The sequence below is a fragment of the Eretmochelys imbricata genome, chromosome 16, assembly GCF_965152235.1.
Source record: "Eretmochelys imbricata isolate rEreImb1 chromosome 16, rEreImb1.hap1, whole genome shotgun sequence".
Classification (NCBI taxonomy): Eukaryota; Metazoa; Chordata; order Testudines; family Cheloniidae; genus Eretmochelys; species Eretmochelys imbricata.
The window spans coordinates 7,344,799-7,361,540 of NC_135587.1; the positions used below are offsets into that span (position 1 = coordinate 7,344,799).

At 56.5% G+C, this 16,742-nt stretch overlaps 1 protein-coding gene across 1 annotated transcript; it reads left to right on the forward strand.

Annotated features, from left to right (window-relative positions):
• Positions 1-362: 362 nt before the first annotated feature.
• On the forward strand, positions 363-15,751 carry CLIC3 (chloride intracellular channel 3). Its single transcript, XM_077836236.1, has 6 exons — positions 363-398; positions 11,893-12,002; positions 12,729-12,854; positions 13,247-13,353; positions 14,133-14,308; positions 15,590-15,751. Exons 1-6 carry the CDS (start codon positions 363-365, stop codon positions 15,749-15,751), a joined length of 717 nt encoding a protein of 238 aa, XP_077692362.1.
• The last annotated feature ends 991 nt before the right edge of the window (positions 15,752-16,742 follow it).

Sequence of the window (16,742 nt, forward strand, 5' to 3'; positions counted from 1 at the left end):
TTCCAACCCTGATATTCTATGATTCTATGATTCTAATACGGCAGCTGCGTTGTCCGACGGCTGCTGCGTGATGCGGGCATGGTGTTGACTTGTGGCCATCGGACACTCTGAAGAGGGTCCCAGGAATTCTCTCCATTGATCTCTCTGGAAATAGCTACCAGGTGCGGTGGGTTAGTTTCTGTGCACCAGAACGGGGAGGAAACCAACCCCCGGCCCAGGGTGCTGCACTCTCCCCAGAGAGGAATGCACTTGGAGGAGCTCAGGAAAAGGCGGGGCAGTGCCTGACGGGGCTGTATAAAGACGGCCTGCCTGAGCGAGTGTACTCAGAGCAACTCCTGCCAGTCCAGAGCAGCCGGCAAAGGATGGCCGAGAGCTCCAAACTCCAGCTCTTCATCAAGGTGAGGGGTGCAGCTGCCCAGCTCCCATTGGAACTAGGAGCAGGGGCTGGCGAGGGGGATGCTGTAGTAAATGTTGGTTGGATTTGTGCACAGCACATCACTGAACTAGAGAGAGTCACTTGTTACTATCGATTCATACCCATGGCATGCAGTGAAGGGGGGGCTGGGAATGATCTTGGAGCCAAGACCCAGTGTGGGAAAGGTGCAGGCTGGCAGGACAGTCCCGCTGTAACTGCACGAAAATCACCCTCGGGCTCTGTGCCGTAGCATGGGCCTTCTCCTTCCGGAGGGCACAAAACCTGCCATAGGCTTGGCCAGCGCGCCAGAGAGCAACGTGCCTAGAAAGACTCTGGGGAATATTTTCAGACAGGACTTGGTCACGTGGGAGCTGAAATCCCTGGGTCTTGGGCACGTACAGCCATTCTGAAAGTGGACCAGAGATGCTTTTGAACAGGTCCCCATCGATCTGTCCCGAGCCGGGGTTGGCAATGTAAAGAAAAAGGTCACTTGGGGCTAAAATGAAAACTAAAGTTTTGGCAAATCAAAAAAAAAAGAGAGGGGGTCAGGTCAGACCCAAACGGTTGGTTTCGATTTTGAGCATTTTAATGGTTTTAAATTTTTCGAAAACAAAATTACAGAAAATTTCAAAATAAAGTTATTTTGAATCAAAAAATTGAAACTTTTTGATATTTTGGGGGGGATTTTTTGTGGGTTTGGAGTTTGTTTGTTTTTAAACAAAACAATTTGATGGGATTGACATGAAATATTCTGGTGTCACCAAATCTGCATTTGTTGCTTAAAAAAAGTTTTGATTGAAAAATTTTGACCAGCTCTAGCAATGGGGGTGGGATAGAGGGTGCATCGTGGCTGGCCGTATGCCCCAGTGCAGTGGGCATGCGGGTGGATATAAGCAGTCCGGGAGGGCATTGGAAGTTAATGGGAATGAGGCTCCGCTCAGCTGGTGACACCACTGGTTTCTTGTGTCGGCGGGATTGCAGGACTGCCTTCTTGAATTTAGCAATGTTGGCAGCTAGTCCCAGGGGTCACACTCAGTGTCATGTACTGTCTGCCTAACACAGATGCGCCTCGCCTCCCCCAGATCCTGCATCTCTCCCACCCATGGTACCCCATACACAGCCTGCAAGGTACCACTGCTCCCCCATTCCTCTGCATGTCCCCTCCATCATGCCCCAGGAGCACATTCAGCTTGCAGCCGTTGCTGGGGATCATTTCGACTGGGAGCAGGTCTGTGCGGGAGCCTGGGAGAGCAGGGGTTGGGGTGTGGGGCAGGGCTGTGTAGAGGGGCACCAGGTCAAACTGTGGAGAAGTCTGGCATGGGGGAGGGAGAAGTGCCAGTGAGCGAAGGGGTCCGAGGGACTGGGAAGGGAGACGCACTCGGACAAACTCATCAGCCAGTCCCTCCCGTGCAGCCTCAGAGCACAGAACCCGTCTGCCCTGCTTCTCCCCCCAGCCCCCGCCTTTCCATATGCTGCCCCCTACCAAGCTCTGCTCCCCCTGCCTAGGCCAGCCGCCACTGGGTGTCTCCACAGCTGAGGTTCCATCCGCCCAGCCCAGCCACTCGCTCCCTGGCCCATTGCACCCAATTACCGCAGCTGCCTGCCTTGTGCACAAGCATTTTCGCAGCACATTGCAGGGGAGGAGGGCGTTCAGCTGCCCAGGGCCTGTTGGTGCCTGTATGGATCACACACACCCTGGGACACTGGCTGCTCCTCAGAGCCAGCAAAACAGCCTCCTTTGCGGAGGAGGGAACTCGAGATCCCCTGGGGGTTGATCCCACCCAGCCCCGTCATGTGCAAAGAAGCCAGCTGACTTCATACACCCCCTTGGCTCAAGACAGCCAGGCTGTAGCAGCAGGCTCCAGGCTCCTGTCCCAGGATACCAGCCTGGCGCCCCCTGGTTACTCATGGCTCCCCTGGCCATCCCCCCAGCCCCTGCGCCATCCCCAAGCCCCTCTATCCTGTGGTTCCAAGGGCACACAGAGGGCATGGGCTCCCCTGGCTTGACCTCTCTGAGACCGGGGTTCCGCTGAAGCCTCCTGTGGGCTCATGCAGGGGCACGTTCACCATGGGAAACACTTTTCTGTGCCAGGCCCTTCAGCCCCATACCTGGCATACAGGTCAGGGGGCAGAGATGCTTGTGCCCACGTGCTCCTGGCACAGCCACTGCTCCCATCTGACCCTGTGGGGACTGGAGAGTGCAGAGCTCCTGGCACCCCCCGGCTACAAGGCCGTAAGTGAAGGGCTCCATGTGGCGCCAGTCTGGGAAGGAGCTGGAGCCCTGTTCAGAAACTGATCCCTGCAGCGATGGAGCTGTACAGAGCCCTGACCCAGGCTGACTCAGGGCTCCCTGCCCTGGAACTGCTGCTGGCTGCCCATGGGTCAGGTTGATGGCCCTAGTCAGCATGGGCAGCGGGCGTTCTAGTGATCAACCTCTTTGCCCCAGCTGCAGAGTCCCACTGGGGGGCTGCCTATGCCCGATGGCTGCTGCCAAGGAGCCGTGTGTCGAGTAGCCCTATGTCGAGTTCCAGTAGCCCTATGTCGAGAGAGCACACATGCCCATCCCTATACCCAGGCCTGCTTGGGGGTGGGGCTGAGGCCCCAGGCCAGCCAGGGTGGAAGCAGGGCCAAGGCAGCACACGCAGCGTGGTGGGGACGGAGCAGGTTGACGCGCCATCCCTCCTGTGTCCTGCCAGTGCTTGGAGTGGCCACAGCACCCCTGGGGAGGGGAACAGGGATCCTGAAGAACCTCCCCCCCAACCCCATTTCCCTCCCCCGCTGTCCCCACCCATGTCTCCAGCATACCCTGGAAATCCTGCAGCCCCTGCCCTACTGCCGGTTGATGGGAAGGGGCTGACGAAAGGCTGAGGAGCAGATCACTGGCCCCTTGCCGGGCGTCAGTCAATGAGAGCCACGGCTCATCCTGCCAGGAGCCCAGCCCCAGTCTCTGGAGCGGCTGGGTGCGTGTTGCTGTGGCCTGCCTGGGGCAGAATGCCCTGCACCACGGCCCAAGCCTCAGGGGCATTTGCAGGAGCAAAGCAACCGACTGATTTCCTGCTGCCAAGCTGGCTGCAGCAAAAGACAAACCCCTGGTTTCTGGCTGACACCCTGCCAAGATAATGAGCACAACATCCCCAACCGGTTACCTGGACGGGCGTGGAGAGCAGAGTGCACCCTGACCAACCCCTTACCTCTGGCAAACCCTCAAGCAAGCAGATGTCCTCTACAGCGCCTTTCATCCAGGAGGCTCCAGGCGTGTTTCACAGACTTCATCTATGCAGCCGCCTCTGGGGTGGAACAGTTTGTGGCAATGCTGCGCCGCAGTTTAGGGCAGGACGTGAAGAAGAATTCTGCACCCAATGGTAACTGCCGTGGGGATTTGTGGCTGGCAGACGCCACTTAGCTCTGCTGGAATTTGGGCAATACATGTTTGTTTGTCAGTATTTGTGTCTTTGAGCGTGAAGAGCTGCTGTGTGCCTGTGTGGATTGCAGTGGAGAGGGGTTGGTGTTTGGATGGGGCAGCAGAATCATCCAGTGATCCTCAAACAAGACTGGAAGTCAGGATCTGGGTCTACTGGTTCTGCTACTGAGCGCTGTGTCACCTTGGGCAAGTCAGAGCAGCTGTGTGCCTCAGTTTCCCCATCCATAAAATAGGGACTAGTAATAAACACCTACCTCCCACAGGGTAGTCATGAGTTTTGATTTAATAAGGGGCTGTCCATAAATTAGGTAACATTTTTTGGTGATTTTTTAAGACCCACCCACTCCTGGTAACATTTTGTAACAAACACGCCCACCCCTTAATGTATTATGTGGTTTGTGGCCAGCCCCACAGATGGGTAAAGCACTTTGAGAGCCTTCCATGGCAGGCGCTCTCGACGGGTGAGATAGGACATGAATGTGCGTCTTTATGTCCATTATGTAGATCTATAATTTGGGCACTCTTGACTGATGTTTGCACTTGGACTCCTCCTAGACTGGTAGGAGTTGACATCTGGGCCATGTGCCATTCTTAGGTTGGCAATTAGGTTTCAGATTTGACTTGAGGTATTAATACTCTCCAGACAAATGTTTGATTGATTTGCAGACTTGCTAGAGAGGTGTCAATATAAAAGGATAAAATCAATGTACAGAATTCATTCATTTCTACGTTTTGTCCTCACTCAGGGCCCTCCACTAGGGGAGCAGCCAGCTCCAAAAAGCCCTTGCTCATGCGGATATTTCTCCTTGCCACTTACAGACATGTACAGTATTAATGCCTCATATGAGCCATAACTCACCGGCAACTCATGCAGCATAGACCATGAGCATGGATCACATGCAAGTGCAAACATCTCGTGTAATGGTCCATGAAATATGCTATGGGATCCTTTGGCTAAGCTCAGTGGAGTCTCTCAAAAAGATGCATAAACAGGTGAATCTCGAGCAGGAGTAGAGAGGTTATTTTACCTCTGCTCAGCACTGGTGCGACCACTGCTGGAATCCTGTGTCCAGTTCTGGTGTCCACAATTCAAGAAGGAGCTTGATGAAGAGGGGTCAGAGAAGAGCCACAACAATAATTAAAGGATCAGAAAACCTGCCTGATAGTGAAAGATAGAAGGAGCTCAATCTATTTAGTTAACAAAAGAGAAGGTGAAGAAGTGACTTGATCACAGTCTATAAGTACCTACACAGGGAACAAATATTTAATACTGGGCTTTTCAATCTAACAGAGAAAGGTCTAACCCAAGCCAATGGCTGGACATTGAAGCCAGCAATTCGGACTAGAAATAAGGCATACAATTTTAATAGTGAGAGTAATTAACCGTTGGGACAATTTCCCAAGAGTCATGGTGAATTGTCCATCACTGGCAATTTTAAAATCAAGACTGGGTGTTTTTCTAAAAGATTTGCTCCAAGACTTATTTTGGGGCAGGTCTCTGGCCTGTGTTATACCTGGGAGGTCAGACTAAACAATCCCAGTGATCCCTTCTGGCCTTGGAAACTATGACCCTCAATTCAAGAGCTGACGCATTCTCGAGTAGATCACAGGCCTGATTTCAACCCCATTCAACACAGTGGAAACTGCTGGCTCTAACAGCCACTGGATCATATAGCTGGGTCTAGCCTTTGTACTCAGAGACCCAATCAGTTTTGCCCTCTCTAGAGTCTGTGTCTGCAAGAACATGTATTCTGTGCAATGGAGCTTGTTTTTCACTGCTGCTAACTTGGGTGTAACTGTACGGACCAATGTCCGACTCACCAGATGGACCAGACCAGATGTAACCAGCCCACAGCATCCACCCTGTGACTAGAGAGAAGGGCACGTCCGCTTAGAATAAACTTTGTCATGAAACTGTCTGTGCCTTGGGGATTATTGACCTGCCTGCATCACCCACGGCTGTGCCAGGAAATGCCGGCATCTGCTGGCCTGGGGCCTTTCCCGGCCTTGGCAGCTGGCTTGTCTTGGTGGCTGGAAGGATCCACAGGGTCTCTGCTCCAGAGAAGGGTTATTGGAAGCTCCTGCGCACCCGACTGGGGTGTTAGGGGCTCAGCCCCCCCAACTCTGCAAGCCACTCGTGGTGGGGAGCAAGCTGGAGTCACTGTAGTGCCTTTCCCCGAGATCCTGCACCGCACACTCACAGAACCAGCCCTGCCTTCCCAGACAAGGACAGAGCATGAGGCCCTTGGTCACCAGAGGACGGCCCTGGGAGCGGGAGACGGACCAGGCTGGCAGAGGCTAGGCTCTTATTCGCAGTGCTCTGGGGAAATGCATGCCCAACTTCCGAGTCCCTAGACCTCACCTGCTCTGCCATGGGAGCAGCAGGCCACCTCCTTTCACTGCTGCTTCCGTAAGTGGCTGGCAGGGAAAGGCCAAGCTGCCCCAAGGAACAGCACTGCGCAGGGCCGTGGGGCCGGCAGCTTAGAGCAGTGCTCCTCCATGAGCCAGCCCAGGTCTCCTGGGAGCGCGGCTGCAGGCTCAGGGGCAGCTCTGCCCCGCTTGGGGAGAGGAGACAATTCAACCAGGGTCTGATTCATTCCCCTTTGGCCCAGTTCTGTGCACCGCCACAGCGGGGAATTGCACAGAGGTGGGGCAGGATCCAGGCAGGGCCGTGACTCCCGGGCCCCGGCCTGCAGAGGGCACCCGGGCACAGTTCTGTGCCCCAGAGTGAAGCGAGCACTCGGGCCTCCCACAGAACAGGACTTTGCCACTAGTCTGACAGCCCCCGTCTGGGCGAACGTGGGCAGCTGTCACAAGGGGGCTCTCAGGAAAGGCTGACATGGCCGGGGGGGAAGAGGAACAGCAGTGTCACAGAGCTGGGCCTGAGCCTGGCCCTTTCTGCATGGCTCTACGCCCTGTGAAGGGGCGGTGGGAGGGGACAGACTAGTGAGAGCAGGCAGGGCCATGGGGGTGGGCGTAAGATGGGGCTTGTAGTCAGGGACCTTGGCTGCACCAGTCTTTCTTCTTGTGTCTGACCTTAGCTGGAGGTTGGATTCCACAAGGCTGATTCCACTGGGGCAAGGCTCAGCTCAGCCCGTTGTTGAGGGGACAGTGCATGGGAAGTAGCTTCTAAGAAATCTGCTTCGCTGCAACCAGCTGCGCCCTTCATTCCGGTGACCCACAGTGCCCTGCCCACCCCTAGCAATAGAAGAGGGCAAGGAGCCTGGGTGTATGACACAGCAAGCTGGGCCTTGTGCTTTATGGCAAGGGGACAGGTTCTGATCTGTTACACCGAGGTACGTCCCCTGGGCCCCATTCCCCACCTGTCATCACTTACACTAGTGCAGAAGGGTATAACACACCCACAGTGGGAGCATTTCACACACCCCAGGCACCCCTGTAAACGTTGGCACAAGGCGACGGAGATTTGCGTGGCGCTGCGTGGGGACGGGGTTTGTCATTTCACAGGACAATTCGGGATTTCGGCTTTTTTTGTCCCCGTTGGAAATGGAACGAAGCCAGATCGTTTCACTGTGACGTGAAATTCCCCCCAATGTTCATTCTGGGGTCCATTGAAAAGTTTCATTTTGCTAAAATCAAAATGTTTCCTTCTGATTTTGACTTGGCGTTTCTGTTTTGAAGTGGCTTTGCATGGCCATTTCTGAAAAGCTGAAAATGATACAAACGGTTCCATTCCAAAAAGGGGCAAAGGGCTTTTTAAAAGCATCTTCTTGCTAAACAAACCTTGCCTCGAAATGGGCCGGTCGCCACGAAACGTTTCGCTTGCAATAATTCGATATTTTCCAGCGGAAAAACATCTCGTTGGAGTGACTGTAAGAGCTACTCTAGATTTACTGTAACTGAGGTCAAAGTCTAGCCCAGATCCTTAGTAATCCAGCAGCCCCACCCAGCAGGTGGTTTCAGTGCTATAAATCAGAGGCTGCATACCAACGCCCACAATTCAGGTAAAAATCGAAAGGGGAGCTGTGCCAAGACCCTGAGGGGAGCCCGAAGCGCTGTGAAGTGATATTCATCAGGATTGCTCAGGCCTTTCCTTTGATATGTCACTGGGGGCAGACACACTTTGCTGCCGGTCCCTCGCTTTCCTTTCTCTGCTCCACCAGCCAAGACGCAGCCGTTTTGTCCACGGAAGCAGCAGTTGCTTGTGGTCTGTCCTTTTGAGAGCCTTGGGACTGTGTGGAGGGACATTAGCCTTGCTGCTGCCAGTTCGAGTCCAGTTCCAGCTGGTGCAACTGGTCCCTCAAGATCAGGGGTACAAAACCCACCCACAAATCTAAAGGGATAGCATTGGTTAAACAAAGCCTCCCTTGTACCCTGGGGGATTAACAATACACCTAGTCATCTTCTTCCTATGGCTGATGAGAGCAACAACCACACTCGGAGGGTTAAACCAGATAATTGTGTCAGGAGTAGAGGAGTGTATCACCCTGATGCCTCCTTCATTTCCGTGAATCGGGCACTGAGTCATTATATGTTCCAGGGTCTCTTCTGGATGACCACAGTTGCACGCTGCAGAGTTTTGAATTTTCCCTTTGTGCTGCAAGTAGCCGCATTTGCCATGGTTTGTGCAGATGTGGTTTAGGGTTGCTTGTAACCTTCATGGAAGATCAAAGCCAGGGATCTTCTGTGTCAGGTCTTTCACAGGGTTCAGAGTAACTCACTTCATCAGATGCATACCGTGGAAACTGCAGCAGACTTTATATATACACAGAGAATATGAAACAATACCTCCTCCCACCCCACTGTCCTGCTGGTAATAGCTTATCTAAAGTAATCATCAGGTTAGGCCATTTCCAGCACAAATCCAGGTTTTCTCACCCTCCACCCCCCCACACAAATTCACTCTCCTGCTGGTGATAGCCCATCCAAAGTGACAATTCTTTACACAATGTGCATGATAATCAAGTTAGGCCATTTCCTGCACAAATCCAGGTTCTCTCACTCCCTCACCCCCCTCCAAAAACCCACCCCCATACACACACAAACTCACTCTCCTGCTGGTAATAGCTCAGAGTTTGGATGAGCTATTACCAGCAGGAGAGTGAGTTTGTGTGTGTATGGGGGTGGGTTTTTGGAGGGGGGTGAGGGAGTGAGAGAACCTGGATTTGTGCAGGAAATGGCCTAACTTGATTATCATGCACATTGTGTAAAGAGTTGTCACTTTGGGTGGGCTATCACCAGCAGGAGAGTGAATTTGTGGGGGGGGGTGGAGGGTGAGAAAACCTGGATTTGTGCTGGAAATGGCCTAACCTGATGATTACTTTAGATAAGCTATTACCAGCAGGACAGTGGGGTGGGAGGAGGTATTGTTTCATATTCTCTGTGTATATATAAAGTCTGCTGCAGTTTCCACGGTATGCATCTGATGAAGTGAGCTGTAGCTCACGAAAGCTCATGCTCAAATAAATTGGTTAGTCTCTAAGGTGCCACAAGTACTCCTTTTCTTTCACAGGGTGTTTGTTTGTGACGTCATGTGAACTTCATTTGGCTTTCCAAGCTTCATCGGGCTGAAGTCACATTGCCTAAGATTAAGCACGTGAGTCCAGAAGGGCCTGCATGACTTCAAGAGGTGCTGAGGGAGATTGCTGAGGTCCTGGTGGATGGAGAGACGTTCGTTTTTCTCGATTTGCTGGACTTCCCGGAGGGTTGCGGCATCGTGGCAAATGGGTGGGGGAGCGACATCTGGCAGCACGGGCAGCCAGGGTGCTGGGATCGACTTGAGGGTTCCAGAGGTGCACCACATTGCCGGGTCAGTTGGACATCAACAAGTCGAGTGTGGCTACTTCTGGTGCAAAGTACTCGGCTTTGGAGTACACAAGGGCCAACACTGTGATCCATAGCACTGATGCTGATGCTCCCCAGCTTGTGCCTGCCAGTTTCTGGACCAGGTTGACCCTTGTCTTCATCTTAGCAGCTGCCTTCTCCAGGTGGTCCTGGAAAGTCAGTGTGCAATCCAGCTTCACTCCAAGACAAGTCAGAGTGGGGTCATGTGGCCATTGGTGCTGAAGAAGGTCATTTCAGGGTGCGCTTAGCATTCCTGTTGTCACGATGGGATGCAGTGACTGCTGGTTTGTGGGCAGTTGGCTTGAGCCTCAATTTCCGGAGATATTCCTTCCTGGTTTTTAGGTCCCATTCAAGGTGGACTCGATGACTTGAAGGTGGCTGCTTGCATTGCCAGGGCAAGGTCAACCGCATATGAAAATTTACATGACTCGGTTGGCAGCATGTTGCTTGTGTAGACATTGGAAGGCATCAGCATAAGTACTGAGCCTTGTGGCAGCCCGTTGTTGAGGAGCTGGGGCGAGCTGACTTTGTCGCCCAAATGGACACGTAGCCGCCTACCGTTCAGCATCGTCCATAGCAGGCACAGTGTTTTGAGACAAGGGATGACCCTTGCAAGCTTCAGCATCAGGCCTTTCATCCAGACCCTGTCGTAGGCCAATGACAGGTCTGCAAAGGCTGCACCGGTCTTGGTTTTCTTCTGGAATCTGGCCTCGATGTGTGTTACAAGGGCCAAAACTTGGGGGCAGCAACTATGTTTAGGCCACAATCCCTCTTGTTCTTCGGGGATCACTGACTCGACAAGAAGACTGATTCTCCAGGGGATGATATGTTCCGGGAGTTTGTAGGTCATACACAGGAGTGATATCGGCCTATAGCTTCCCGGGTCATCGGTTGGCTTGCCTGGTTTGAGTATGGCAATTACTATCCCCTCCAGACAGGCTTTTGGGATTCATCCGGATTCCAAGGTTTTGGTGTCATTTCGCCAGCCAATGGAGTCCCTTGGGGCCTAGTTGATGAAGAAATTTGAGTGGGATACCATCTCCACTGGCCTCCTTCCCTTGCTGAATTGCAGATAAACTCTCCTTTATTTTTTATCTGTGCTGCTGGCGGTGGGGGTCTCCTGGAGGGATGGAGGTCATTGCTCGGTGTAGCTAACGATGGATCTCTCCCTTGGTGGTTTTGTCGAGCAGTCCTTTTGTGCTCTCTGCTGGTTTCGGGAAGTATTTTGATCTTTGGGCATGATGGTTGTAGTCACATTGCCAGCAAGCGGAGTGGAAAGTTGCTCATGGTTTGGGGTCGTCATTAGAACAACGGACTCACTTGTGTCATATGCTAGTGGTTCACACTCCCCCACAGGTGTGAATCAAGGCACAGGGTGCAAAGCCAGAGAACTGAACCCAGTGGCATTTGGCATCCTCGGCTGCAAAGCATCAGTTCAGTGCCAGAAATTGCCCCTTATCATTGATATTTTAAAATATGGGCCGTGAAGACATGGCCGCTCCTAGTAAAATCCCATGTTTAATACACAAATGTAACCAACTGTTGGGTCTAAAAGTACCAGAAGGGTCCGTTCATAACCAAGCCCAGCTTGCCTCCCTCCACGGCATGGGGAGGTTATTTTAGAAATAGGAGAATTTTCTACCTGTTGGGAAAAGGATGAAACTTGGTAGTCAACTATTTTTGCTTTGGGGAGAAGGGGATACCTGGAGGGTTCTATTATGGGACTGGCCACTGAGTCATTGTCTCTTCTAGACGGAGTCACTGCTACATAGTGACTCATTTTCCCCATCTGTATAATGGGGGGACTGATACCATCCCAATGGCCACGCCAGAGGAATAGACATTTACATCCCCCAGCACTTTACAAGCTGTGACTGGTTGATGCATCTCTCGGTTCTCCCCAAACCCCCACCCACTGGATCTGGATCAAGGAGTGTCACAAAGAGATGGATCCAAAGAAAAAAATCACAGATCCAGACAGCCTGGTTTTGGGGCACAGGCCCCTCTCTAATCATAACCCCCATTATACAGATGGGAGAAAATAAGGCAAGGAGAGACTCAGCATGAAATCCAACTTGTGCAGTACTGTACCATCAGGGAAAATCCTTCCTGATCTCAGCCAGCCATGGAGGTTGGCCCTGAAGCATGAGCATGGCGCCTCCTGGTGAGCAGTGGCAATGCTGTTCAGGGTCACTGGGATGGCAGCGCTTCCTGGTTTTCAGCTCACTAAGCGTCGTTCTTGTCTCCCCAGGCAAGCGATGATGGGGAGAGCATCGGGCACTGCCCCTTCTGCCAGCGCCTCTTCATGGTTCTGCTGCTCAAGGGGATCCCCTTTACTCTGACCACAGTGGATATGAAGAGGTGAGGACACAGTGGGAACCATGGACTATGGTCAGCATGGCCCCAGGACGCTACCCCACCCACCTGCATGGTTTTACCATCGAGCCCTCTGCCAGTCCCCCAACTCCCCCTTTCCTCTGGCAGTGCGTCTGCCTGGCTGACTCACCCCCAGCGCCCGCTCCCTGACTGTTCCAAACAGCCCCGGCATCCGGGTGGAGGTGCCGCACAGACAACAAGACTGGAGAGCACAAAGAATTGCCGGGGGGGGGGGCGGGGGGGCAGGAGGCTCCTGCTGCAATCATCCCCAGCACGCTCACGGAGCAAAGCCTGGTGGCAGCACTGAGGGACTGGGAAGGAGGCCCTGGCCGCTGTCAGGTGGGACAACGCTGCAACCCCCACCCTACTACCAGTGCCAAGGGGGGGAGAATCCGTCGGTCAGAGCCCTGAGGGCAGCCGCTTCCCACGGCCAGGGCTCCTCCTAGGCAGCCCCTTCCCACGGCAGAGCCCCGCGCAGTCGGCCGGTTGGAGGGCAATCACCACGCAGGGTGCAGCAGTCGCGGGTGCTCAGCCCTTGGGAGGCCGGGACAGGCAGCGCTGGCCAATAGCCGGCATCGGGGCAGCCTGAAGCCATTGTATCACTGCCCTCTGCAGCCAGGAGGAGGGTGACTGGCACCTGCTGCCCTCTGCCCGCGCCAGCCCTGTGGCAATGCCCTGGGGTCACCGAGAGCCTCTGCCCTCCCCCTGCAGGGCCCCGGATGTGCTGAAGGATTTTGCCCCAGGAGCCCAGCTGCCCGTGCTGCTGTATAATGGGGAGCCCAAAACCGACACCAACAAGATCGAGGAGTTCCTGGAGGAGACCCTGGGCCCCCCAAAGTGAGTGGGGTCAGCCCCTCCCCCGAGAGCTGGGCGTCCCATGTGGGCACAGCAAGAGATTGGCCCCATGGGAGAGGGGCTGGGGGCATCAATCCAGAGCGGGGAGAGGCGCCCCTGTGGTGATGGGAGGCAAGGTGGGCTGGGGACTCGGGGCCAGGCAGGGTGTGAGGGTCAAGGGGGCACAGGTGGGACCAATGGGGGAGGATGTGGGGAAACCATGAATGCGGGCGGGGAATGGAGTGACAGAGGAGATGGAGCAGGATGGAGAGGAGGGGAGGAGGGTCGGTTCTCAGGGCATCGCACTGAGTTCTGGTGCCCAGGGCAGAGGGGCACGGTCTGAGCCCCCAGACCCACCACAGCCCCCTCTCACTCCCTCCCTTTGCCTCCTGCAGCTTCCCCAGCCTGGTTCCCCGGTACAAGGAGTCCACCACGGCCGGGAACGACATCTTCCACAAGTTCTCCGTGTTCATCAAGAACTCGCTGCCGGCCCAGGACGAGGGTGAGGGACTTGGCTCACCAAGGGACGGGCAGGGTGTGTGTGTGTCCACATGCAGCCACAAGGGGGTAACACTGCGGCCACCACCAAAGCCCTTGGCCTGCTCACCCTCCTCCCCGCCCCCCAGTGCTCCCCCACGGCACTGCACGAACTCGCTGCTGCGCCCCTTGCTGTGATCCTGGAATCCAGTGGGATCCTGTGAGCAGATGGGACAGGACGGGGCGAGGGGCCACACTCACCCAGCAGCCTCCCCTGACCCCCTTGCAGCTGAACAAGGCCACGGCCTGGCTCTCCAGTCCAGCCCCCCCTCTGCTGCTGGCCCTTGTCATGGCACGGACTGTGGGGGTGAAGGGCTGGCTCCGGAGGGGCTCTCCATTCTCCCACCGACACCGGTCGATTCTGCCCTGGAGGGGCTCCCCCAAGAGGCCGGAGGGGGTTCACGCCCTGGTGCATCCAACCATCTGCTGCTCTGCCCAGCCCCGATAGAAACCTAGGGGTGGGGAGAGCCGGGGGCCTCACTGCCCTGGTGTGTGTGTGTGTGTGTGTGTGGAGGGGGGGTTACTCCGGTGCTGCCCCATTCTGGGGGTGACTAGGGAGGCTGGCAGTCCGGCGCCGCCCCGCAGGAAATGCCACCACCCCCAGCGTGCAAATGCCTCGGGAGCCCCCAGGTTCCTCTCCGCACGGGGGTGAGGGGTGCCCGCAGTGCCGCGTCACTTGAGGACCCCAGCACCGGCCCAGGGCAGGTGCCCACTGTACAGCGACTCTCCGCCCTCCACCCGCAGTGCTACAGAAGAACCTGCTGAAGGCCCTCCTGAAGCTGGACAGGTACCTGAGCACCCCCCTGGAGTACGAGCTCGCCCAGGACCCCAGCCTCACCGTCTCCCAGAGGAGGCTCCTGGACGGCGATCAGCTGACACTGGCCGACTGCAGCCTGCTGCCCAAACTTAACATTGTCCATGTGAGTATGGGTGCCCCGGGTGGGACCCCCACAGCCACCGCCAGCTCCCCCACCATCTCCAATCCATACGACCCCCCCCCGCCACTACCCCCTACCCTTGTGGGCCCCCCACAGGCACTGCCAGCTGTACAAATTCTGCCAGCCCCCCACCCCCCCCAACCACCCCCTACCCCTGTGGGCACCCCACAGCCACCACCAGCTGTACGGACACCACCAGCCTGCCTACCAGCCCCCACCCATACAGCCCCCCACCCATCGCCAGCCCACCCACCAGCCCCCACCCATATGGGCCCCCAGCCACCCCACCATCTCCCTCCCATATGGCTCCCCAGCCACTGACAGCCCTCCCCACCAACCTCCACCCGTATGCCCCCCCCATCTACCACCAGCTCCCCCCTATCATCCTCTACCTCTACGGCCTCCCTAGTCACCGCCTACCCACACTCCCCCACTCTTCCCCCTGCGATCTAGAACATCCCCTTCACCCCCCCCCCCCAATCTGTGATGGCCCACCACCCACCATTCGGCCCCCTGCCCTGTGCACCAGGCCCCACCTTGCCTAAATGAGTTTCTCGGACACGGGAGCGGATCGCAGACCAGAGCCCAGGAGCCAGGCAGCTCTGTCCTCTGGCACAGCGTGCGTTATTCAAGCCTGCGAGGAGTTGCTATGGGGAGGCTGGGTTAGCTGTGGGGTCATGGGGGCTTCCCAGGGCCAGGTGGGTTGGATGAGGGGTAGTTCCAGGCTGAGCTGGTTAGCTGTAGGGGCAGGCAAGGTGGGTTAGCTATAGGGCCAGTCCAGAGCTGGGCAGATTAGTTGTGGGGGCAGGCAGGGTAGGTTAGCCAAGGGGGCATGGGGTCAGAGCAGAGCTGGGTGGATTAGCCATGGGGGTAGGGTGGATTAGCCGAGGGGGCGCGGGGGTCTGTCCCAGGCCAGGCAGGTTAGCTATGGGGGAAGGCAGGGTGGGTTAGCCAAGGGAGCATTGGGCCAGCCCAACTTTGGGTGGGTTAGCAGTGGGGCCAGGCAGGGTGGGTTAGCCAAGGGGGCGCAGGACTAACCTGGAGCTGGGCAGGTTAGTCAAGGGAGGGGGGCAGTCCAGAGCTGGGCAGGTTAACCGTGGGGCAGGCAAGGGGGGTTAGCCGAGGGGGGGTACAGAGCCAGCCCAGAGCTGAGCAGGTTAGCTGAGGGGAGGTGCGGGGCCTTGTGGGGCAGGTGAGGGGGTGCAGAGGAGGAGGATTTGTCCATTGGGACACTCTCTCCATTCACCCCACCTCTGTCCCCAGATCGTGTGCAAACACTACCGGCAGCTGGGGATCCCCCAGGAGCTGCGCGGGGTCTGGCGCTACCTGGACAGTGCCGGCGAGGCCAAGGAGTTCAAATACAGCTGCCCCAAGAGCGAGGAGATCGTGCAGGCCTATCGCACCGTGGTGAGGCCGCTCAAGTAGCCAGAGCCCGATGCTGCCTCTACTCAGCCTGGCACTGCCCTGCGCCCGCTGCCAGTGCTGGAGAGGGGCCTGGCGCTGCCCTGCCTGGCCCGGTCCTCCTCCATCTCTCTGCCTTGCCGCCCACGAACATCAGACAAGGGTTGAGGGAACTGGAGCCACTACCCTTCTCACCGCCCCTGGGCTCAGCAGCCTCGGGGCTCGGCCAGCCTGGACTCCTGTGGGGCAGAGGTAGCCGCACCCCCTTCGCCAGTCAGGACTCTGCAGCAGAACACAGGACAGGACCGGACCCCCTGGCTCCTCAAACCCAGTCTCCCTCCCCTTCCTGTACTTATTGGGGGGCAGGGGGGGCCTCATTTGGCACCTCTTCCTCCCCTTCCCCCACACAACCCTCACTGCCAGAGCCTCCTCTTGGCAACTCAGCTAACACTCCCCTTTCAGCTCATGCTCCACCGTCTGCAGAGAGGACAGCCGCGGGCTGTGGCCCCAGCCTGTGGAGGGCCACCCAGGGCAGGGCAGATGAGCCCGGGAGAGGTGAGGGGCAGAGAAGAGCAGTGGGGGCTGAGAAAGTTGCATGATCCTCCCCCGCCAGGGGGTGCAGCCGCCCCTGGGCTCAGCCACGCTCTCGGCAGCGATGCTGCTGGAGGGGCCACGTCGGCCCCAGCAGTTAGTGTCCAGTGCTGGATCGGGTCTGCCCAGCTGCGAAACAGGCCAGGCTGAGGCAGCTCCCCAGAAGCCATCGGGGAGACGGGGGTCGGAGCACCCACAGCAGCAAAGGCAGCCGACGCCCGCCCCAGGAGACGATCGCGTGGGGCTGGGCTGGTGCAGCCGTAGCGGGGAAGCCATGTGGCATCACCCAGCCTTTGCAGATCAGCCCAGGGTCCAGGATTACTGTGCAGTGCCCGGGAAGCCCTGTGTGGCTCAGTAGGGCTGCCAGTGCTGGACTACGGGCTGGCGACTCCTGGCTACCAGCAAGCCATCGCCTTTGGCAGTT

Excerpts from the sequence above, each read along its gene's own strand:
- CLIC3 (XM_077836236.1), top strand. The coding sequence starts at position 363 with ATGGCCGAGAGCTCCAAACTCCAGCTCTTCATCAAG. Across the intron at positions 12,003-12,728 it reads ACCACAGTGGATATGAAGAG|GGCCCCGGATGTGCTGAAGG; the intron begins GTGAGGACACAG and ends CTCCCCCTGCAG. Across the intron at positions 14,309-15,589 it reads CCAAACTTAACATTGTCCAT|ATCGTGTGCAAACACTACCG; the intron begins GTGAGTATGGGT and ends CTCTGTCCCCAG.